The sequence below is a fragment of the Ylistrum balloti genome, unplaced genomic scaffold, assembly GCF_031769215.1.
Source record: "Ylistrum balloti isolate Yb309-2 unplaced genomic scaffold, AGI_CSIRO_Ybal_v1 Utg369976, whole genome shotgun sequence".
Classification (NCBI taxonomy): domain Eukaryota; kingdom Metazoa; phylum Mollusca; class Bivalvia; order Pectinida; family Pectinidae; genus Ylistrum; species Ylistrum balloti.
The window spans coordinates 91,074-116,205 of NW_026782066.1; the positions used below are offsets into that span (position 1 = coordinate 91,074).

Consider the following 25,132-nt stretch of genomic DNA (forward strand, 5'->3'; position numbering starts at 1 on the left):
GTTGGAAAAGGGAGCAGGGTCAAGAAATCAAATAAACAAGTATATATAAATATTGTATCAATGATGGGTTCCACCCCCAAGGCCTCAGGGATGGGGGTCGAAAAAGGGAAATTTTTCAAGTTCTTTAATATCCTACTCTTCCTCTAGAATTTTGCTCAAATTTCATCTGAAGCATTCTAGAGGAAAGAAGAATAAATTCTGTATAAACGTAGGGTCTCAGCACCCTGGGGTGGGGCCCCAATAGTGGAAATAGAGTAAATTATCAAAAAATCCTTCTCTTGAGGGAATGATTAGATTATGCCAAAATTTGGTCTGAAGCATTCTTAGGTGAAGGAGGATCAGTTTTGTAAACACTGTGGGTCTCAGGGCCCCCTGGTACATGACTAAAGCAGAATCATTTAAATGATTCTTATTCTTTAGGAATGGTTGAATTTTGTCCTGAAGGGGACTTCTTTTTATATTTATAAATGTTACATCTGATTTTCATGGGGCCAAAGAGGAGAAATTAGTTGTAAAATGTTTTAAATGCTTTTCATTTATTTTTGGTGAAATATTTTTCAGTGATGAGCAATAGAGAACAGGCCCTATGGGCCTCTGTTTGTACCTTCAGATAATGCAAATACATTTTGTTGCATTTCAAAATGGTATTGTGCTTACATTACATTGAAAACAAACGTATCCCTGGACAAAGTCACCATCCAAATATGGATTATATTATAAATACCTGATATCTGTTTTAAGTAGATAAACATTCTGATTTCTGTTTGTTTTCTGTACTAATTATACTGATATGATTTAAATTAAATTTGTCGCAATGTCTTCTTATTTTGCAGTATTTTTCCTTTTATTTTACTTGTAGCCATTGTTTGCGTTCAGAGAGTGGGACTCTGAAATTCCACCAATCGCTCAGCCAAACCTAGACTACTTAGCACCAGAGTATGCCCTTACCATGAACTGTAGCTTGGCCAGTGATATGTTTTCAATTGGCATTTTAATGCACACAATCTTCAACAAAGGAAAGTCGCTGTATGAATGTAAAGATCAGCTGTCTCTGTTCAAGAAGTTTGCTTCAGAGGTAATAGATGTATCAGTATCAAGATTTATACTACTGGTGGACCAGCATAATACTGGTGGACCAGCATAATACTGATGGACCAGAGTAATACTGGTGGACCAGCATAATACTGGTGGACCAGCATAATACTGATGGACCAGAGTAATACTGATGGACCAGAGTAATACTGATGGACCAGAGTAATACTGATGGACCAGTGTAATACTGATGGATCAGAGTAATACTGGTGGATCAGAGTAATACTGGTGGACCAGCATAATACTGGTGGATCAGAGTAATACTGATGGACCAGCATAATACTGGTGGATCAGAGTAATACTGGTGGATCAGAGTAATACTGATGGACCAGAGTAATACTGGTGGATCAGAGTAATACTGGTGGACCAGCATAATACTGGTGGACCAGCGTAATACTGGTGGACCAGCATAATACTGGTGGATCAGAGTAATACTGGTGGACCAGCATAATACTGGTGGATCAGAGTAATACTGGTGGACCAGCATAATACTGGTGGATCAGAGTAATACTGGTGGATCAGAGTTATACTGGTGGACCAGAGTAATACTGGTGGATCAGAGTAATACTGATGGATCAGAGTAATACTACTGATGGACCAGAGTAATACTACTGATGGACCAGAGTAATACTGATGGATCAGAGTAATACTGATGGATCAGAGTAATACTAATGGACCAGAGTAATAATACTGATGGACCAGAGTAATACTGATGGATCAGAGTAATACTACTGATGGACCAGAGTAATACTACTGATGGACCAGAGTAATACTGATGGATCAGAGTAATACTGATGGACCAGCATAATACTGGTGGACCAGAGTAATAATACTGATGGACCAGCATAATACTGGTGGACCAGAGTAATAATACTGATGGACCAGAGTAATAATACTGATGGACCAGAGTAATACTGATGGACCAGAGTAATACTGATGGATCAGAGTAATACTAATGGACCAGAGTAATACTAATGGATCAGAGTAATACTGATGGATCAGAGTAATACTGGTGGACCAGCATAATACTGGTGGACCAGAGTAATACTGGTGGACCAGCATAATACTGGTGGATCAGAGTAATACTAATGGACCAGAGTAATAATACTGATGGACCAGAGTAATACTACTGATGGACCAGAGTATTACTGATGGATCAGAGTAATACTGATGGACCAGAGTAATACTGATGGACCAGAGTAATAATACTGATGGACCAGAGTATTACTGATGGACCAGAGTAATAATACTGGTGGACCAGCATAATACTGGTGGATCAGAGTAATACTGGTGGATCAGAGTAATACTGATGGACCAGCGTAATACTGATGGACCAGAGTAATACTGATGGACCAGAGTAATACTGATGGACCAGAGTAATACTGATGGACCAGAGTAATACTGATGGACCAGCATAATACTGGTGGATCAGAGTAATACTGGTGGACCAGAGTAATACTAATGGACCAGAGTAATACTGATGGACCAGAGTAATACTACTGATGGACCAGAGTAATACTAATGGACCAGAGTAATACTGGTGGATCAGAGTAATTTTAATGGACCAGAGTAATACTAATGGACCAGCGTAATACTGGTGGATCAGAGTAATACTGATGGACCAGAGTAATACTGATGGACCAGCGTAATACTGATGGACCAGCATAATACTGGTGGATCAGAGTAATACTGATGGATCAGAGTAATACTGATGGACCAGAGTAATACTAATGGACCAGAGTAATACTGATGGACCAGAGTAATACTGATGGACCAGCATAATACTGGTGGATCAGAGTAATACTGGTGGACCAGAGTAATACTGATGGACCAGAGTAATACTGGTGGACCAGAGTAATACTGATGGACCAGAGTAATACTGATGGACCAGCGTAATACTGATGGACCAGAGTAATACTAATGGACCAGAGTAATACTAATGGACCAGAGTAATACTGATGGATCAGAGTAATACTGATGGACCAGTGTAATACTGGTGGACCAGAGTAATACTACTGATGGACCAGCATAATACTGATGGACCAGAGTAATACTAATGGACCAGAGTAATACTGATGGATCAGAGTAATTTTAATGGACCAGAGTAATACTAATGGACCAGCGTAATACTGGTGGATCAGAGTAATACTGATGGACCAGAGTAATACTGATGGACCAGCGTAATACTGGTGGACCAGAGTAATACTGATGGACCAGCGTAATACTGGTGGATCAGAGTAATACTGGTGGACCAGAGTAATACTGGTGGACCAGAGTAATACTGATGGACCAGAGTAATACTAATGGACCAGAGTAATACTGATGGACCAGAGTAATACTGATGGACCAGCATAATACTGGTGGATCAGAGTAATACTGGTGGACCAGAGTAATACTGATGGACCAGAGTAATACTGATGGACCAGCATAATACTGGTGGATCAGAGTAATACTGGTGGACCAGAGTAATACTAATGGACCAGAGTAATACTGATGGACCAGAGTAATACTACTGATGGACCAGAGTAATACTAATGGACCAGAGTAATACTGGTGGATCAGAGTAATTTTAATGGACCAGAGTAATACTAATGGACCAGCGTAATACTGGTGGATCAGAGTAATACTGATGGACCAGAGTAATACTGATGGACCAGCGTAATACTGATGGACCAGCATAATACTGGTGGATCAGAGTAATACTGATGGATCAGAGTAATACTGATGGACCAGAGTAATACTAATGGACCAGAGTAATACTGATGGACCAGAGTAATACTGATGGACCAGCATAATACTGGTGGATCAGAGTAATACTGGTGGACCAGAGTAATACTGATGGACCAGAGTAATACTGGTGGACCAGAGTAATACTGATGGACCAGAGTAATACTGATGGACCAGCGTAATACTGATGGACCAGAGTAATACTAATGGACCAGAGTAATACTAATGGACCAGAGTAATACTGATGGATCAGAGTAATACTGATGGACCAGTGTAATACTGGTGGACCAGAGTAATACTACTGATGGACCAGCATAATACTGATGGACCAGAGTAATACTAATGGACCAGAGTAATACTGATGGATCAGAGTAATTTTAATGGACCAGAGTAATACTAATGGACCAGCGTAATACTGGTGGATCAGAGTAATACTGATGGACCAGAGTAATACTGATGGACCAGCGTAATACTGGTGGACCAGAGTAATACTGATGGACCAGAGTAATACTGATGGATCAGCATAATACTGGTGGACCAGAGTAATACTGGTGGACCAGAGTAATACTGATGGACCAGAGTAATACTGATGGACCAGCATAATACTGGTGGATCAGAGTAATACTGGTGGACCAGAGTAATACTGGTGGACCAGAGTAATACTAATGGACCAGAGTAATACTAATGGACCAGAGTAATACTGATGGATCAGAGTAATACTGATGGACCAGTGTAATACTGGTGGACCAGAGTAATACTACTGATGGACCAGCATAATACTGATGGACCAGAGTAATACTAATGGACCAGAGTAATACTGATGGATCAGAGTAATACTGGTGGATCAGAGTAATACTAATGGACCAGAGTAATACTGATGGACCAGAGTAATACTGATGGACCAGCATAATACTGGTGGACCAGAGTAATACTGATGGACCAGCGTAATACTGGTGGATCAGATTAATACTGATGGACCAGAGTAATACTGATGGACCAGCATAATACTGGTGAATCAGAGTGATACTGATGGACCAGAGTATTACTGATGGACCAGAATAATACTACTGATGTACCAGAGTAATACTGATGGACCAGAGTAATACTACTGATGGACCAGAGTAATACTGATGGACCAGCGTAATACTGGTGGATCAGAGTAATACTGATGGACCAGCGTAATACTGATGGACCAGAGTAATACTGATGGACCAGCATAATATTGGTGGATCAGAGTAATACTGGTGGACCAGAGTAATACTGATGGACCAGAGTAATACTAATGGACCAGAGTAATACTAATGGACCAGAGTAATACTGATGGATCAGAGTAATACTGATGGACCAGTGTAATACTAATGGACCAGAGTAATACTGATGGACCAGAGTAATACTGATGGACCAGAGTAATACTAATGGACCAGAGTAATACTAATGGACCAGAGTAATACTGATGGACCAGAGTAATACTGATGGACCAGTGTAATACTAATGGACCAGAGTAATACTGATGGACCAGAGTAATACTAATGGACCAGAGTAATACTGATGGACCAGAGTAATACTAATGGACCAGAGTAATACTGATGGACCAGTGTAATACTGATGGACCAGAGTAATACTGATGGACCAGAGAAATGCTAATGGACCAGAGTAATACTGATGGACCAGAGTAATACTAATGGACCAGAGTAATACTAATGGACCAGAGTAATACTAATGGACCAGAGTAATACTAATGGACCAGAGTAATACTGATGGACCAGAGTAATACTACTGATGGGCCAGAGTAATACTAATGGACCAGAGTAATACTGATGGACCAGAGTAATACTAATGGACCAGAGTAATACTGATGGACCAGAGTAATACTAATGGACCAGAGTAATACTGATGGACCAGAGTAATACTAATGGACCAGAGTAATACTACTGATGTACCAGTGTAATACTAATGGACCAGAGTAATACTAATGGACCAGAGAAATGCTAATGGACCAGAGTAATACTGATGGACCAGAGTAATACTAATGGACCAGAGTAATACTAATGGACCAGAGTAATACTACTGATGTACCAGTGTAATACTAATGGACCAGAGTAATACTAATGGACCAGAGAAATGCTAATGGACCAGAGTAATACTAATGGACCAGAGTAATACTAATGGACCAGAGTAATACTGATGGACCAGAGTAATACTAATGGACCAGAGTAATACTGATGGACCAGAGTATTACTACTGGACCAGAGTAATACTGATGGACCAGAGTAATACTGATGGACCAGAGTAATACTGATGGACCAGTGTAATACTAATGGACCAGAGTAATACTGATGGACCAGAGTAATACTAATGGACCAGAGAAATGTCATTGATAGAAATTATTAGATTACAATTGATTTGTAACCATTACTTCATTACAAGAATGTCATAAATGCTTAATATCCTCTCCGTTTAGGTATGTTTCATTAACCATTAATGACCATGCTCTGCATGTACATTATACTATATAAAACATCAACATTGAATATAAAATAATGGAAATGAGAGAGAAGTATGAACAAAAGATCAACACAGAGACCCCTAAGTTGGTGATCAGAGAATAAGACCAGATGTTTCAGAAGGGTAAACATCTTCTGCTTCATAAACTAAAACCTTCATGTAAATTTTGGCCATCTTTAGTAAATAATGTTAAATTTTCAAATTAGAATACAGTAAACAACAGGACCACTAATCATACCAACACCTCTTGAAACAGGTGTATTTTTAAATTTCAACCCTTAGTATCCCTGATATAGTTCATTCTAAAGTCTGATTTACGGTACATTCCTGTTTTACTTGTTTGACAGCTGCAGAAATTTAGGTCATCGTTACTTGGAAATGTGCCAAATGAACTACACGAATATGTCAAGTTATTGTTGAACTCTGAACCAACTGTGAGACCTGATCCAGATCAACTAATGAAGGTATGTCAAACAACCCATAATCTATCAGAGTTACCTCCCTTCGCCTCACTTTATCAACATTAGGTAATCTATATAAAAATTCTGGTAAGATCCATGTTTGTTTTTTGTTTTCCATATTTTAAAGATAAGGGCTGTATGTGGCCATTTCTATGAAAATTTTGAAATATTTTTGATGATTTGCATGTTTTTCAGATTCCGTACTTTGAAGATGTGGGCTGTATGACTCTACAGTACATGGATTCATTGTTCCAGAGGGACAATCTACAAAAGTCACAATTTTTTAAGGGCCTTCCAAAGATTATTACAAAACTTCCAAAGGTATTTTCTACCCCTAACATATTCCAAATTCAATCTACACGACAATACATTATAGATATCATACCCTATAAAGCATTCAATTGATTTTTAGACCATTCATATATATACAAAAAATATTTCAAAAAGGATTATTTCAAATCTCATATTTTCCAAATATTTTGATTATACAGTTGAAATTTGTTGTCTCAAAGTCGCATGATTTTGAATTCCGTTTGATTTGAAACAATTTCCAAGTCCTAATTATTTTCCCTCTTGGTCTTTGTAGATTTTTGTTCGGAAGACTCAAATTTCAATGAGTTGAAATGATTTTGCAGTTCCTTCAATTGTAAAGCAAGAGAAAAGTCATTTGTTGTCTCAAAGTTAATCATTATCAAAACACTGGCATGTGTTTTGAAGAAATTACTCAATACATACACAGTCGGGCTTATGTCAGTCATTCCACTGTACATGCACCACTTGATCTCTGACGATAAATTACCAAATTAAAGGTAGACTTCATAATTAATGTCACGATCCTGTAGTAGTGACTTACCTGTACATTAAGCAAGTAGCATGTTTACATGCAAGCAGTTAGCTTGGTTACGTGCATTTTTAGGGACAATTAATACGAAACAGTCAAACCAGTGCGAACATCTTGACGAAATCTGATCCCCACAATTCTGAAAGAAATTAAGTTTTGTGCTTGTTGACTAAATGACTTTGCTAGATTTGGTGCGTGGACAATACAATACAGTGTATTTCATGTCTAATAAATTATTTTTGGTGAGAATTAAGTTTTACTGATGCTCTTTTTTTCAGAGAGTGAGTTTACAGCGAATCCTGCCTCCACTCCATAAGGAATGTGTTAACCCTGAGATGGTACCGTTTATCCTACCTAATATTCTACAGATTGCAGAACAGAGCACGGATGATGAATATCTCACACACACACATGTCTGTCTATATCAGTAATGTACAATATGCTGGGTTTAAGTCTCCTCACACAGCTGATACAATGTCTGTCTATATCAGTAATGTACAGTATGCTGGATTTAAGTCTCCTCACACAGCTGATACAATGTCTGTCTATATCAGTAATGTACAGTATGCTGGGTTTAAGTCTCCTCACACAGCTGATACAATGTCTGTCTATATCAGTAATGTACAGTATGCTGGGTTTAAGTCTCCTCACACAGCTGATACAATGTCTGTCTATATCAGTAATGTACAGTATGCTGGGTTTAAGTCTCCTCACACAGCTGATACAATGTCTGTCTATATCAGTAATGTACAGTATGCTGGGTTTAAGTCTCCTCACACAGCTGATACAATGTCTGTCTATATCAGTAATGTACAGTATGCTGGGTTTAAGTCTCCTCACACAGCTGATACAATGTCTGTCTATATCAGTAATGTACAGTATGCTGGGTTTAAGTCTCCTCACACAGCTGATACAATGTCTGTCTATATCAGTAATGTACAGTATGCTGGGTTTAAGTCTCCTCACACAGCTGATACAATGTCTGTCTATATCAGTAATGTACAATATGCTGGGTTTAAGTCTCCTCACACAGCTGATACAATGTCTGTCTATATCAGTAATGTACAGTATGCTGGGTTTAAGTCTCCTCACACAGCTGATACAATGTCTGTCTATATCAATAATGTACAGTATGCTGGGTTTAAGTCTCCTGACACAGATGTACAGTATGCTGGGTTTAAGTCTCCTCACACAGCTGATACAATGTCTGTCTATATCAATAATGTACAATATGCTGGGTTTAAGTCTCCTCACACAGCTGATACAATGTCTGTCTATATCAGTAATGTACAGTATGCTGGGTTTAAGTCTCCTCACACAGCTGATACAATGTCTGTCTATATCAGTAATGTACAATATGCTGGGTTTAAGTCTCCTCACACAGCTGATACAATGTCTGTCTATATCAGTAATGTACAGTATGCTGGGTTTAAGTCTCCTCACACAGCTGATACAATGTCTGTCTATATCAGTAATGTACAGTATGTCTCCTCACACTGGGTTTAAGTCTCCTCACACAGCTGATACAATGTCTGTCTATATCAGTAATGTACAGTATGCTGGGTTTAAGTCTCCTCACACAGCTGATACAATGTCTGTCTATATCAGTAATGTACAGTATGCTGGGTTTAAGTCTCCTCACACAGCTGATACAATGTCTGTCTATATCAGTAATGTACAGTATGATGGGTTTAAGATGGGTTTAAGTCTCCTCACACAGCTGATACAATGTCTGTCTATATCAGTAATGTACAGTATGCTGGGTTTAATCACACAGCTGATACAATGTCTGTCTATATCAGTAATGTACAGTATGCTGGGTTTAAGTCTCCTCACACAGCTGATACAATGTCTGTCTATATCAGTAATGTACAGTATGCTGGGTTTAAGTCTCCTCACACAGCTGATACAATGTCTGTCTATATCAGTAATGTACAATATGCTGGGTTTAAGTCTCCTCACACAGATGTACAGTATGCTGGGTTTAAGTCTCCTCACACAGCTGATACAATGTCTGTCTATATCAATAATGTACAATATGCTGGGTTTAAGTCTCCTCACACAGCTGATACAATGTCTGTCTATATCAATAATGTACAATATGCTGGGTTTAAGTCTCCTCACACAGCTGATACAATGTCTGTCTATATCAATAATGTACAATATGCTGGGTTTAAGTCTCCTCACACAGCTGATACAATGTCTGTCTATATCAATAATGTACAATATGCTGGGTTTAAGTCTCCTCACACAGCTGATACAATGTCTGTCTATATCAATAATGTACAGTATGCTGGGTTTAAGTCTCCTCACACAGCTGATACAATGTCTGTCTATATCAGTAATGTACAGTATGCTGGGTTTAAGTCTCCTCACACAGCTGATACAATGTCTGTCTATATCAATAATGTACAGTATGCTGGGTTTAAGTCTCCTCACACAGCTGATACAATGTCTGTCTATATCAGTAATGTACAGTATGCTGGGTTTCACACAGTCAATGTCTGTCTATATCACACAGCTGATCACACAATGTCTGTCTATATCAGTAATGTACAGTATGCTGGGTTTAAGTCTCCTCACACAGCTGATACAATGTCTGTCTATATCAGTAATGTACAGTATGCTGGGTTTAAGTCTCCTCACACAGCTGATACAATGTCTGTCTATATCAATAATGTACAGTATGCTGGGTTTAAGTCTCCTCACACAGCTGATACAATGTCTGTCTATATCAATAAGTAACTTTTTCAATTCTTGATTTCAGATTCCCTTAATTTTCATGCAAAACATGACTTTGTTGTTAAAGAAGACTCCGCAGGGTGAAATAAAAAACCATGTGATTCCTATGATTCACCTGTGTTTGGAAACCGAGAGTCCTCAACTACAGGTAATGTTTCACATAATTAGTATTACTATATTGTTGTCTCTTTTTACGCACAACTATGGTAAGTGACTGGAACATAAGATCATAAAACTGCCCCAGAATTCACATCAAGCTGCACTATTTGTATTTTGTGGTGTAGGTTTTCCATCAGACATACAGCAATTACCTTCTAGGTTGCAGGAGTGATTTGTTCGGTCAATTGATTTTTTACAATTTTTCTTGCAGGAATTGTGCCTATCCATTGTGCCAACTTTTGCAGAGCTGATTGAATTTAGCTCTTTGAAAAATTCTATCATCCCAAGAATTAAGAAATTGTGTCTTTCTACTGGAGTATTAGCTGTAAGTATTTAAAGTACTGACTGGAGTAGCTGTAAATAGCTGTAAGTATTTAAAGTACTGACTGGAGTATTAGCTGTAAGTATTTAAAGTACTGACTGGAGTATTAGCTGTAAGTATTTAAAGTACTGACTGGATTCGCTGTAAATAGCTGTAAGTATTTAAAGTACTGACTGGAGTCGCTGTAAATAGCTGTAAGTATTTAAAGTACTGGCTGGAGTCGCTGTAAATAGCTGTAAGTATTTAAAGTACTGACTGGAGTCGCTGTAAATCGCTGTAAGTATTTAAAGTACTGACTGGAGTAGCTGTAAATAGCTGTAAGTATTTAAAGTACTAACTGGAGTCGCTGTAAATAGCTGTAATTATTTAAAGTACTAACTGGAGTCGCTGTAAATAGCTGTAAGTATTTAAAGTACTGAATGGAATCGCTGTTAATAGATGTAAGTCTGATTTGTAGCCCAGATGGTTGTCTATTTATATTGCCAATCCATGTTGTGTACTTTGGTTTTCTCTCCCTAGACAATTTTTGTTATCACTGTATCTTGAAAATCATTTGATGGATCTTTCTCAAATTTTGTTTGTAGTTTCCCCTTTGTCCTTAGTTTCAGAATCTTTGATACTCCAGGGGGTACAATCACTTTTGCTCTCTTCACCCCTGGAACATATCATGGCAGAATTGAAGATTCCATGTTCTACACCTCGTGTATGAAATGTAAAGACAAGTTTGATCCTGTGATGTACTGATGGCTTAGAAGTTTGGTGTCACTCCTTTGTAATCTTCAAAAGGTGTAGCAGCCTGTGATTGGTCATTCTTTTCCTCTTGGAACCAATCAAATGACTTCACTTGTGCCTTTAATTTTGCTATGAGATGTTCCATGGATGCAGAGGGCGAATGTGACCATAACCTTTGGAATATTAAAGATATGGTTTTAGTTGTGCCGGTTCAATTTTGTGACTGATCACAAAACAAAAATGGCCAACAGTTGGGCAACTTCAATTTTGGCTATGAAAGTTTGTTATTGCTATTGTTTGAGGATTAATCTTTACAGATTTTCTATGTGGGTTCTTATTGTGTAGAATTTTGGGAGTGATCAGAAGAACTAAGTGGATAATAGGTGATGTTATTGGATTTGGTAAGAAAAGATTGTTATAGCTATTTCGTAAGAGGCAAATTTCATAAATCAAGAGTGGAAACAGATTTCAAAGGAAGATTAAAAAAAAAAAGAAAAGAACTATTTCTAAATAAGGAAAAAGGTTGAAATGATGTGTGGCTCCAAGATCCCTCTGGATCTTGTTAAAAAAATATTAAGCTGGATTTAAATTAGGACTTGATGAATGAAATCTCCTATATAATGAGTTGTCTCACTTTCTATCAAGCTTCATGGAAAACTGAGAGAGGAAGGACATCCAATAACCAGAGATTTGTACAAAAGATGAAACGTTATCCTTTCTTTATATATATGTGTTGACCTGGCCTGGCCTATGCCTATCACTTGTGTCCATGTATCACACTACTGTTTTGCTTTAGATACGGACAAACTGCCTGCTGTGTATTGGTAAGCTGTTGGAATACCTGGACAAGTGGACTGTACTGGATGATATTCTTCCATTTCTCCCTCAGATACCCTCCAGGGAGCCTGCTGTACTGATGAGTATACTAGGTATATAATACTCCCCCTAGATACCCTCCAGGGAGCCTGCTGTACTGATGAGTATACTAGGTATATAATACTCCCCCCTAGATACCCTCCAGGGAGCCTGCTGTACTGATGTGTATACTAGGTATATAATACTCCCCCCTAGATACCCTCCAGGGAGCCTGCTGTACTGATGTGTATACTAGGTATATAATACTCCCCTCTAGATACCCTCCAGGGAGCCTGCTGTACTGATGAGTATACTAGGTATATAATACTCCCCCTAGATACCCTCCAGAGAGCCTGCTGTACTGATGTGTATACTAGGTATATAATACTCCCCCCTAGATACCCTCCAGGGAGCCTGCTGTACTGATGAGTATACTAGGTATATAATACTCCCCCTAGATACCCTCCAGGGAGCCTGCTGTACTGATGTGTATACTAGGTATATAATACTCCCCCTAGATACCCTCCAGGGAGCCTGCTGTACTGATGTGTATACTAGGTATATAATACTCCCTCCTAGATACCCTCCAGGGAGCCTGCTGTACTGAAGTGTATACTAGGTATATAATACTCCCCCCTAGATACCCTCCAGAGAGCCTGCTGTACTATGTGTATACTAGGTATATAATACTCCCCCTAGATACCCTCCAGGGAGCCTGCTGTACTGATGTGTATACTAGGTATATAATACTCCCCCTAGATACCCTCCAGAGAGCCTGCTGTACTGAAGTGTATACTAGGTATATAATACTCCCCCTAGATACCCTCCAGGGAGCCTGCTGTACTGATGTGTTTACTATGTATATAATACTCCCCCCTAGATACCCTCCAGGGAGCCTGCTGTACTGATGTGAGAGCCTACTCCCCCTAGATACCCTCCAGGGAGCCTGCTGTACTGATGTGTATACTAGGTATATAATACTCCCCCTAGATACCCTCCAGGGAGCCTGCTGTACTGATGTGTATACTAGGTATATAATACTCCCCCCTAGATACCCTCCAGAGAGCCTGCTGTACTGATGTGTATACTAGGTATATAATACTCCCCCTAGATACCCTCCAGGGAGCCTGCTGTACTGATGTGTATACTAGGTATATAATACTCCCCCCTAGATACCCTCCAGGGAGCTGTACTGCTGTACCCTCCAGGGAGCCTGCTGTACTGATGTGTGTAGATACCCTCCAGGGAGCCTGCTGTACTATGTGTATACTAGGTATATAATACTCCCCCCCACCCCCTAGATACCCTCCAGGGAGCCTGCTGTACTGATGTGTATACTAGGTATATAATACTCCCCCCTAGATACCCTCCAGGGAGCCTGCTGTACTGATGTGTATACTAGGTATATAATACTCCCCCCTAGATACCCTCCAGGGAGCCTGCTGTACTGATGTGTATACTAGGTATATAATACTCCCCCCTAGATACCCTCCAGGGAGCCTGCTGTACTGATGTGTATACTAGGTATATAATACTCCCCCCTAGATACCCTCCAGGGAGCCTGCTGTACTGATGTGTATACTAGGTATATAATACTACCCCCTAGATACCCTCCAGGGAGCCTGCTGTACTGTTGTGTATACTAGGTATATAATACTCCCCCTAGATACCCTCCAGGGAGCCTGCTGTACTGATGTGTATACTAGGTATATAATACTCCCCCCTAGATACCCTCCAGGGAGCCTGCTGTACTGATGTGTATACTAGGTATATAATACTCCCCCCTAGATACCCTCCAGAGAGCCTGCTGTACTGATGTGTATACTAGGTATATAATACTCCCTCTAGATACCCTCCAGAGAGCCTGCTGTACTGTTGTGTATACTAGGTATATAAAACTCCCCCCTAGATACCCTCCAGGGAGTCTGCTGTACTGATGAGTATACTAGGTATATAATACTCCCCCATAGATACCCTCAAGGGAGCCTGCTGTACTGTTGTGTACACTAGGTATATAATACTCCCTCTAGATACCCTTCAGAGAGCCTGCTGTACTGATGTGTATACTAGGTATATAATACTCCCCCATAGATACCCTCAAGGGAGCCTGCTGTACTGTTGTGTATACTAGGTATATAATACTCCCCCCTAGATACCCTCCAGGGAGTCTGCTGTACTGATGAGTATACTAGGTATATAATACTCCCCCCTAGATACCCTCCAGGGAGCCTGCTGTACTGTTGTGTATACTAGGTATATAATACTCCCTCTAGATACCCTCCAGAGAGCCTGCTGTACTGATGTGTATACTAGGTATATAATACTCCCCCATAGATACCCTCAAGGGAGCCTGCTGTACTGTTGTGTATACTAGGTATATAATACTCCCCCCTAGATACCCTCCAGGGAGTCTGCTGTACTGATGAGTATACTAGGTATATAATACTCCCCCCTAGATACCCTCCAGGGAGTCTGCTGTACTGATGTGTATACTAGGTATATAATACTCCCCCCTAGATACCCTCCAGGGAGCCTGCTGTACTGTTGTGTATACTAGGTATATAATACTCCCCCCTAGATACCCTCCAGGGAGCCTGCTGTACTGATGTGTATACTAGGTATATAATACTCCCCCCTAGATACCCTCCAGGGAGCCTGCTGTACTGTTGTGTATACTAGGTATATAATACTCCCCTCTAGATACCCTCCAGGGAGCCTGCTGTACTGTTGTGTATACTAGGTATATAATACTCCCCCCTAGATACCCTCCAGGGAGCCTGCTGTACTGATGTGTATACTAGGTATATAATACTCCCCCCTAGATACCCTCCAGGGAGCCTGCTGTACTGTTGTGTATACTAGGTATATAATACTCCCCCCTAGATACCCTCCAGGGAGCCTGCTGTACTGTTGTGTATACTAGGTATATAATACTCCCCCCTAGATACCCTCCAGGGAGCCTGCTGTACTGTTGTGTATACTAGGTATATAATACTCCCCCCTAGATACCCTCCAGGGAGCCTGCTGTACTGTTGTGTATACTAGGTATATAATACTCCCCCTAGATACCCTCCAGGGAGCCTGCTGTACTGTTGTGTATACTAGGTATATAATACTCCCCCCTAGATACCCTCCAGGGAGCCTGCTGTACTGATATGTATACTAGGTATATAATACTCCCCCCTAGATACCCTCCAGGGAGCCTGCTGTACTGATGTGTATACTAGGTATATAATACTCCCCCCTAGATACCCTCCAGGGAGTCTGCTGTACTGATCTGATTTTGTTGTTTTTGGCAGGTATATATCAGGTGACGTTGTCTCACACTAAACTGGGCATCACAAAAGACATTATGGCTACAAAAGTTTTGCCTTTTATCATTCCTCTGGCTATGGACAATAACCTGAATCTCTCACAGGTACTCAATACAACATAAAATGTTTGATGTGAATTTTTAAATTTGATCTATTTAAACCAAAATCTAATATCAACAATAGTGATTAATTTTTTTTGCAGGAAGAAAGTTTAAGATCAACTACATATAATGTTATTCTATTAATCAGATTTTGTGTGGGCTTCTGAAGAAAAATGATCAAAATGTGAGAATGTAAATTTGATGTTTTGTTGTTAGAAATTCGTGTTACTTTCTAGCTAATATCCACTCAATAAGTAACAGAAGTGAATAATAAAATTTACAAATAGTATAACTAGTAGCATGTTTAGATAATGGTCTGTTTTTGCATCAAATAATAGTACATATTTATATTTACTTGACAAATTACTATCCTTAAATGCAGTACAGACAGTTATTTTGGCAGGCAAAAATATTCACGATTTTCACATAAATCAAGAAAATTTAATTTTCACAAATTAAAAAATTGCAATGTGGTATTTACTGGAAATCAAATTATTGCAAATAGATGAGCTATGTACATAAATGTTCTGTACAGTTCTGCAGTATTACGTTGTCATGCTACCACATACGTGTTTGTTTATCCCACGTGTTTGTTTATCCCACAGGTTTGTTTATCTCACGTGTTTGTTTATCCCACGTGTTTGTTTATCCCACGGGTTTGTTTATCCCACGGGTTTGTTTATCCCATGTGTTTGTTTATCTCACGTGTTTGTTTATCTCACGTGTTTGTGTGTTTGTTTATCTCACGTGTTTGTTTATCCCACGTGTTTGTTTATCTCACGTGTTTGTTTATCTCACGTGTTTGTTTATCTCACGAGTTTGTTTATCCCACGGGTTTGTTTATCCCATGTGTTTGTTTATCTCACGTGTTTGTTTATCCCACGTGTTTGTTTATCTCACGTGTTTGTTTATCTCACGTGTTTGTTTATCTCACGTGTTTGTGTGTTTGTTTATCTCACGTGTTTGTTTATCCCACGTGTTTGTTTATCTCACGTGTTTGTTTATCTCACGTGTTTGTTTATCTCACGTGTTTGTGTGTTTGTTTATCTCACATGTTTGTTTATCCCACATGTTTGTTTATCTTTCGTGTTTGTTTATCCCACGTGTTTGTTTATCCCACGTGTTTGTTTATCTCACATGTTTGTTTATCTCACATGTTTGTTTATCCCACGTGTTTGTTTATCTCACATGTTTGTTTATCTCACATGTTTGTTTATCCCACGTGTTTGTTTATCTCACGTGTTTGTTTATCTTACGTGTTTGTTTATCTCACGTGTTTGTTTATCTCACATGTTTGTTTATCTCACATATATATGTAGGAAAGCTATCTAAACTTGTGTGTTCTATTTCACATGTTTTAACTTGTTTACCCATGAAAGAGAGGTGGTGACCGAGTAGGAACTTGAACACTACAATAAGTTGGTAACAATAAGACAATGTTTTCAATATTTTATATCACAGACAATATTTTCATGCATCGTAATATTTCACAGATCAAATTTTCACGATCATAGAAATGACCCGTGAAATTGCGAAAATATCATCCCCCATCAAAAATAACCAGCTATACGGTATCTTCCTGCCACCAAAAGAGGTCTATCACTGAATAACTGGGAAATGGTAAAATTTGACTGAGTTTAATTTGATTATCTGGTTATTGCTGCTATCATTGTATGTGTACACATGTGTGCTAATAAACAAAATACAACCTGTTTGTTTACAGTTCAATGCATACATGTCTGTGGTGAGAGACATGCTTGGACGTATGGAGAAAGACCAACGTATGAAACTGGAACAGCTAGATCAGATGAAACAAGAACAACAGTATGTTCAAGTTGTAAACATTTCTTGGAAAATTCTACCATATTCTTGGTCTAGATTTAAAAACATGCTTGAGTGAAAGGGGCTCAATTTTCAGCTCACCTAGCCTGAAGGGTCAAGTGAGCTTATGGCATACCACAGCATCAGTCATCCCTTGTCTGTTCTCCATCTGTCAGTTCATTCATCTATTGTCCATGCATTTGTCAACCTTTTTACAAAATCTCACTACTACAAAATTTTGACTAAATTTGGTCAGAAACGTTCCTAGGGAAAGTGGGACAAAATTTGTATAAATTGACGGTCTGGACCCCCAGAGACCAGAGGGGCAGGGCTCAAAAGGGAGAATTTTAAAATCCTTCTGATCATCATTCTTAGGTGAAGCAGAATCAGTTTTGATTATCCAATGATGCCTTGGTTTTTCTTTGATCTTTTTTCCTGGTGATAAATTTCATACCATGAGATATTTCAGATATCACACATGTGATATCTAAAATATCAGATGGTTCTCTCTGATTGGTCCACACCTCATTAGGGAGGTGGTGCCCATTTCCAAGTGGGCGAGACAGATAAACAAAGACATGTGATAATGTTATATCATTGAGATTGTCGATGTTTCTAAAGTCTTTCCATACGTTGTCCAGCTCCGACATCTCTGACATCTACTAATGAAATGATTTATTACTGTGATAGAAAATGGGATGGGTAAGAAAATAGCGGGAAAATCATCAACTTGACACTAATCGGCTCCTGATAGGTTCTAGCTCCGCCCCTTGGCACGTGGATGAGAAAACCTTGGTGGTCATTGGATAAAACAGAAACATAATGGGCACAAGTAATGTATCAGATATATCCTTCGGACTCGTGTGATATATCCAATACATTACTCGTGCCCATTATGTATCTGTTACATAAACGATGGGTCTCAGCCCTTCTTGGGCAGGAGAGGTGGGACCCAGTAGGGGAAAGAGAGCAAATCCTTAAAAATCCTTCTCCTCCTTTAACAATGATTTGATATTGCCCTAATTTTGTCTGAAACATTTTTAGGTGAAGTGGAATAAAACAGCCATTTGGGGTGGGACACATGGGGCCCAACAGGGGAAATCAACCAAATTCTTTAAAATGCTACTCCTCCTGTACGAATGACTGGATATTACCATAATTTAGGTGTGGAGCTTTCTGAGGTGAAGGGAAATCAATTTTGTACGGATAGTAGGTCTCTGCCAACCTCTGACAGAAGGGGCAGCTCCAGATCAAGGAAATAGAGCAATTTCTTTAAATTCCTCCTATAATAATGAATGGATATTGCCCAAATTTTGTCTGAAGCGTTTAAGGTAAAGGGAAATCAATTTTGTAAAAATGGTGGGTCTTGACCCCTTGGATGGGCGGACTAGGGCACATTAAAGGAAAAAGTCAAATTCACTAAAATTTTCTTATTAATGAGGAATTATTGAATTTGACCTGATTTGGTCAGAAGCATCCTTGAGTAAAGCATTGTTTCCCGTTGGGTTTATAGGGATGACAGTTCAAATAACCTGTAAAATTCTTTTAATTTAATTTAGATGAAGCAATTTCAGAAAACAAAAGCAGGTGTGCAATACCAGCCTTATGGGCCTCTTTTTTCCTAAGTTGAGAGAAAGTAACATTGAAAACTGCCTTTTAAACAGTTCATTACATTCATGAGAATCTATTACAAGAAAAACTTCCTCTTTTCATGTTTATAGGACCATCCAGATTACAAAGATCACTTCGACACACAACGACGAACTAGTCAGTGGTGTACAGGATGAACCAAAGTCAATGGTAAGTAGGACTATCCAGGTTACACAAAGATCACGTCTACAGACAGTAGTGACAGTCAGTGATGTAGATGATGGACCATTGGTAAGTAGGACTATCCAGGTTACACAAAGATCACGTCTACAGACAGTAGTGACAGTCAGTGATGTAGATGATGGACCATTGGTAAGTAGGACTATCCAGGTTACACAAAGATCACGTCTACAGACAGTAGTGACAGTCAGTGATGTAGAGGATGGACCATTGGTAAGTAGGACTATCCAGGTTACACAAAGATCACGTCTACAGACAGTAGTGACAGTCAGTGATGTAGAGGATGGACCATTGGTAAGTAGGACTATCCAGGTTACACAAAGATCACGTCTACAGACAGTAGTGACAGTCAGTGATGTAGAGGATGGACCATTGGTAAGTAGGACAATCCAGGTTACACAAAGATCATGTCTTCAGACAACGGTGAACTAGTCAGTGATATCAAATTTTAAACAAATTTTATGATGGATAAGCTGATACACATTAATGTTGTATTTTAACTGATTCGGCATTGAGATTTAAGTATAATATCTTATTCAAAGTTGATATGGATTTTGATGAATGACATTAATTATCAGAAAAGTTTAGAAGCATTAATGTTTTGATGTAATGAAATGAGCTGTTATTGAGCAGAGATATAAAGTTTTCGTGTGTCGTAATGCGTCACTGAGACTTCAGATATATCTGATATATTTTCAGATGGACAAATTCCTCAGTGGGTTTGGTATGGGTAGTATGATTGGTGGTGACAAGTCTGCTCCAAAGTCAAATAGTCCTGTCCCTTCCTCAGTACAACCTGTCAGTACAGGGGAGGTAGTGAAGATTGGGGAAGAAAATCACAAGGTGGCCATACCTATTAGTCAACCCTCTAAGGTAAATATTATACAGACATCAGGTATTGTCCCCACAATCTGTAAATCAGTCAGCCATGTAAAGGTAGATATTATACAGACATCAGGTATTGTCCCTACAATCTGTAAATCAGTCAACCCTCTAAGGTAAATATTATACAGACATCAGGTATTGTCCCCACAATCTGTAAATCAGTCAGCCATGTAAAGGTAGATATTATACAGACATCAGGTATTGTCCCTACAATCTGTAAATCAGTCAACCCTCTAAGGTAAATATTATACAGACATCAGGTATTGTCCCCACAATCTGTAAATCAGTCAGCCATGTAAAGGTAGATATTATACAGACATCAGGTATTGTCCCCACAATCTGTAAATCAGTCAACCCTCTAAGGTAAATATTATACAGACATCAGGTATTGTCCCCACAATCTGTAAATCAGTCAGCCATGTAAAGGTAGATATTATACAGACATCAGGTATTGTCCCTACAATCTGTAAATCAGTCAACCCTCTAAGGTAAATATTATACAGACATCAGGTATTGTCCCCACAATCTGTAAATCAGTCAGCCATGTAAAGGTAGATATTATACAGACATCAGGTATTGTCCCTACAATCTGTAAATCAGTCAACCCTCTAAGGTAAATATTATACAGACATCAGGTATTGTCCCCACAATCTGTAAATCAGTCAGCCATGTAAAGGTAGATATTATACAGACATCAGGTATTGTCCCCACAATCTGTAAATCAGTCAACCCTCTAAGGTAAATATTATACAGACATCAGGTATTGTCCCCACAATCTGTAAATCAGTCAGCCATGTAAAGGTAGATATTATACAGACATCAGGTATTGTCCCTACAATCTGTAAATCAGTCAACCCTCTAAGGTAAATATTATACAGACATCAGGTATTGTCCCCACAATCTGTAAATCAGTCAGCCATGTAAAGGTAGATATTATACAGACATCAGGTATTGTCCCTACAATCTGTAAATCAGTCAACCCTCTAAGGTAAATATTATACAGACATCAGGTATTGTCCCCACAATCTGTAAATCAGTCAGCCATGTAAAGGTAGATATTATACAGACATCAGGTATTGTCCCTACAATCTGTAAATCAGTCAACCCTCTAAGGTAAATATTATACAGACATCAGGTATTGTCCCCACAATCTGTAAATCAGTCAGCCATGTAAAGGTAGATATTATACAGACATCAGGTATTGTCCCCACAATCTGTAAATCAGTCAGCCATGTAAAGGTAGATATTATACAGACATCAGGTATTGTCCCCACAATCTGTAAATCAGCCAACCCTCTAAGGTAAATATTATACAGACATCAGGTATTGTCCCCACAATCTGTAAATCAGTCAGCCATGTAAAGGTAGATATTATACAGACATCAGGTATTGTCCCCACAATCTGTAAATCAGTCAGCCATGTAAAGGTAGATATTATACAGACATCAGGTATTGTCCCCACAATCTGTAAATCAGTCAGCCATGTAAAGGTAGATATTATACAGACATCAGGTATTGTCCCTACAATCTGTAAATCAGTCAGCCATGTAAAGGTAAATATTATACAGACATCAGGTATTGTCCCTACAATCTGTAAATCAGTCAGCCATGTAAAGGTAAATATTATACAGACATCAGGTATTGTCCCTACAATCTGTAAATCAGTCAACCCTCTAAGGTAAATATTATACAGACATCAGGTATTGTCCCCACAATCTGTAAATCAGTCAGCCATGTAAAGGTAAATATTATACAGACATCAGGTATTGTCCCCACAATCTGTAAATCAGTCAGCCATGTAAAGGTAAATATTATACAGACATCAGGTATTGTCCCCACAATCTGTAAATCAGTCAGCCATGTAAAGGTAAATATTATACAGACATCAGGTATTGTCCCTACAATCTGTAAATCAGTCAGCCATGTAAAGGTAAATATTATACAGACATCAGGTATTGTCCCCACAATCTGTAAATCAGTCAGCCATGTAAAGGTAAATATTATACAGACATCAGGTATTGTCCCTACAATCTGTAAATCAGTCAACCCTCTATCAATGATTAAGACATTCTCTAAAATATCACAACTTATACCATAGAAGTGATCAATTTAGTGGAACATTAATTTAATGTTAGTCTAAAACTTGTCTGAAATTTTTGATATTGTAATCATATATGTTCGTTTTCTTCTTCCTCTTGCTTCCAAACAGACATTGTCAATAGAAGAGAAACAGAAACTGGCAAAACAACAGGAACAACAAAGAATTTACAAAGCTCAGAAACCTTTAGGTACAATGAGTTCTACATCCAAATCACCTCAAACCTCCAGAAATACTGGTGTCAAAGACCTGTCTGCATCCCTGATGAGTTCCAATCTGGTTGGAACTCATCCTCCTACAAACAAGATGTCTTTGAATTCCATCAACATGACCGCAAACACTTCATCAAGTGGTACAGGAACCTCAGGGTCATCAACATCAGTATTTGGAACAAGTTCTGTAACAGGCAATAGAACTATGGGACAACCTTTCATGGGTCAAAGTTCAATGGGTATGTCAAGTGGTATTGGTCAAAGTTCCATGGGCATGTCTGGTAGCATGAGTCAAGGTTCAATGGGAATGTCAGGTGGATTGAGTCAAAACTCAATTGGTATGTCAGGTGGTATGGGTCAGAGTTCAATGGGTATGTCAGGTGGCATGGGTCAGAGTTCAATGGGTATGTCAGGTGGCATGGGTCAGAGTTCAATGGGTATGTCAGGTGGTATGGGTCAGAGTTCAATGGGTATGTCAGGTGGCATGGGTCAGAGTTCAATGTGTATGTCAGGTGGCATGGGTCAGAGTTCAATGGGTATGTCAGGTGGTATAGGTCAAAGTTCAATGGGTATGTCTGGTAACCAAGGAAGGAATCCAAATTCCATGATGATGGGACAGAATATCATTCCAGGCCAGAACATGAATATGTCCTCATTGGACAGTTTATTGCCCATGTCATCCAATCAACAGCCTAAATTGTCTTTGAATCAAATGTCCCAGTCAAGTAGCAGACCTCAGCAGCAAAAGCCTTCAAATCAATTTGGAATGATGGGAAGCAGTATGGGTACTCCAATGGCTGGTATGGGTCAGGTACCTGCAGTGGGAGGTCAAAGTTACATGCAAAATTCCACAGGCATGTTGCAGCCAATGGGATCACAGCAACAGCAGTCAATGGGAAGACAAGGAATTCAACCAATGGCATCACAGGGAATGTCTAACAACTCCTCCTCAAATGATTTATCTGATATTTTTGGTTGAAAACTCAGGATTGTGTCCAAAGTTCCACTACTAGTATATATAAATCTGGCTCTCTTACAGTATCAGTAGTAACAAAATTAAAAGGATAAACTTTATACTGTAATAGATAATCTTATACTGTAACAGATAATGTTATAATGTAACAGATAATGTTATACTGTAACAGATAATGTTATACTGTAACAGATAATCTTATACTGTAACAGATAATGTTATAATGTAACAGATAATCTTATACTGTAACAGATAATGTTATACTGTAACAGATAATGTTATACTGTAACAGATAATCTTATACTGTAACAGATAATGTTATAATGTAACAGATAATCTTATACTGTAACAGATAATGTTATACTGTAACAGATAATCTTAAGTAACTAATACAGATAATCTTATACAAATACAGATAATCTTATAGATAATCTTATACTGTAAGAGATAATCTGATACTGTAAGAGATAATCTTATACTGTAAGAGATAATCTTATACTGTAAGAGATAATCTGATACTGTAAGAGATAATCTGATACTGTAAGAGATAATCTGATACTGTAAGAGATAATCTGATACAGTAAGAGATAATCTGATACCGTAAGAGATAATCTGATACTGTAAGAGATAATCTGATACTGTAAGAGATAATCTGATACTGTAAGAGATAATCTTATACTGTAAGAGATAATCTTATACTGTAAGAGATAATCTGATACTGTAAGAGATAATCTTATACTGTAAGAGATAATCTGATACTGTAAGAGATAATCTGATACTGTAAGAGATAATCTTATACTGTAAGAGATAATCTGATACTGTAAGAGATAATCTTATACTGTAAGAGATTATCTGATACTGTAAGAGATAATCTGATACCGTAAGAGATAATCTGATACTGTAAGAGATAATCTGATACCGTAAGAGATAATCTGATACCGTAAGAGATAATCTGATACCGTAAGAGATAATCTGATACCGTAAGAGATAATCTGATACCGTAAGAGATAATCTGATACCGTAAGAGATAATCTTATACCGTAAGAGATAATCTGATACCGTAAGAGATAATCTGATACTGTAAGAGATAATCTGATACCGTAAGAGATAATCTGATACCGTAAGAGATAATCTGATACTGTAAGAGATAATCTGATACCGTAAGAGATAATCTGATACCGTAAGAGATAATCTGATACTGTAAGAGATAATCTGATACTGTAAGAGATAATCTGATACCGTAAGAGATAATCTGATACTGTAAGAGATAATCTGATACCGTAAGAGATAATCTTATACTGTAAGAGATAATCTGATACCGTAAGAGATAATCTGATACTGTAAGAGATAATCTGATACTGTAAGAGATAATCTGATACCGTAAGAGATAATCTGATACTGTAAGAGATAATCTGATACTGTAAGAGATAATCTGATACCGTAAGAGATAATCTGATACCGT

The 25,132-nt window shown here is 38.5% G+C and overlaps 1 protein-coding gene across 1 annotated transcript in view; it reads left to right on the forward strand.

Moving 5' to 3' along the window:
• LOC132547772 (SCY1-like protein 2) overlaps nt 1-24,079 on the forward strand; it is a 34,164-nt gene extending 10,085 nt beyond the window's left edge. The window contains 12 exon segments of the mRNA XM_060211572.1: nt 860-1,075; nt 6,672-6,788; nt 6,981-7,106; nt 7,905-8,039; nt 10,340-10,516; nt 10,739-10,852; nt 12,378-12,510; nt 15,736-15,854; nt 17,575-17,675; nt 19,394-19,472; nt 20,202-20,375; nt 22,597-24,079. Coding sequence (XP_060067555.1) covers nt 860-1,075; nt 6,672-6,788; nt 6,981-7,106; nt 7,905-8,039; nt 10,340-10,516; nt 10,739-10,852; nt 12,378-12,510; nt 15,736-15,854; nt 17,575-17,675; nt 19,394-19,472; nt 20,202-20,375; nt 22,597-23,676 — 2,571 coding nt within the window. The 3' untranslated portion in view covers nt 23,677-24,079.
• The last annotated feature ends 1,053 nt before the right edge of the window (nt 24,080-25,132 follow it).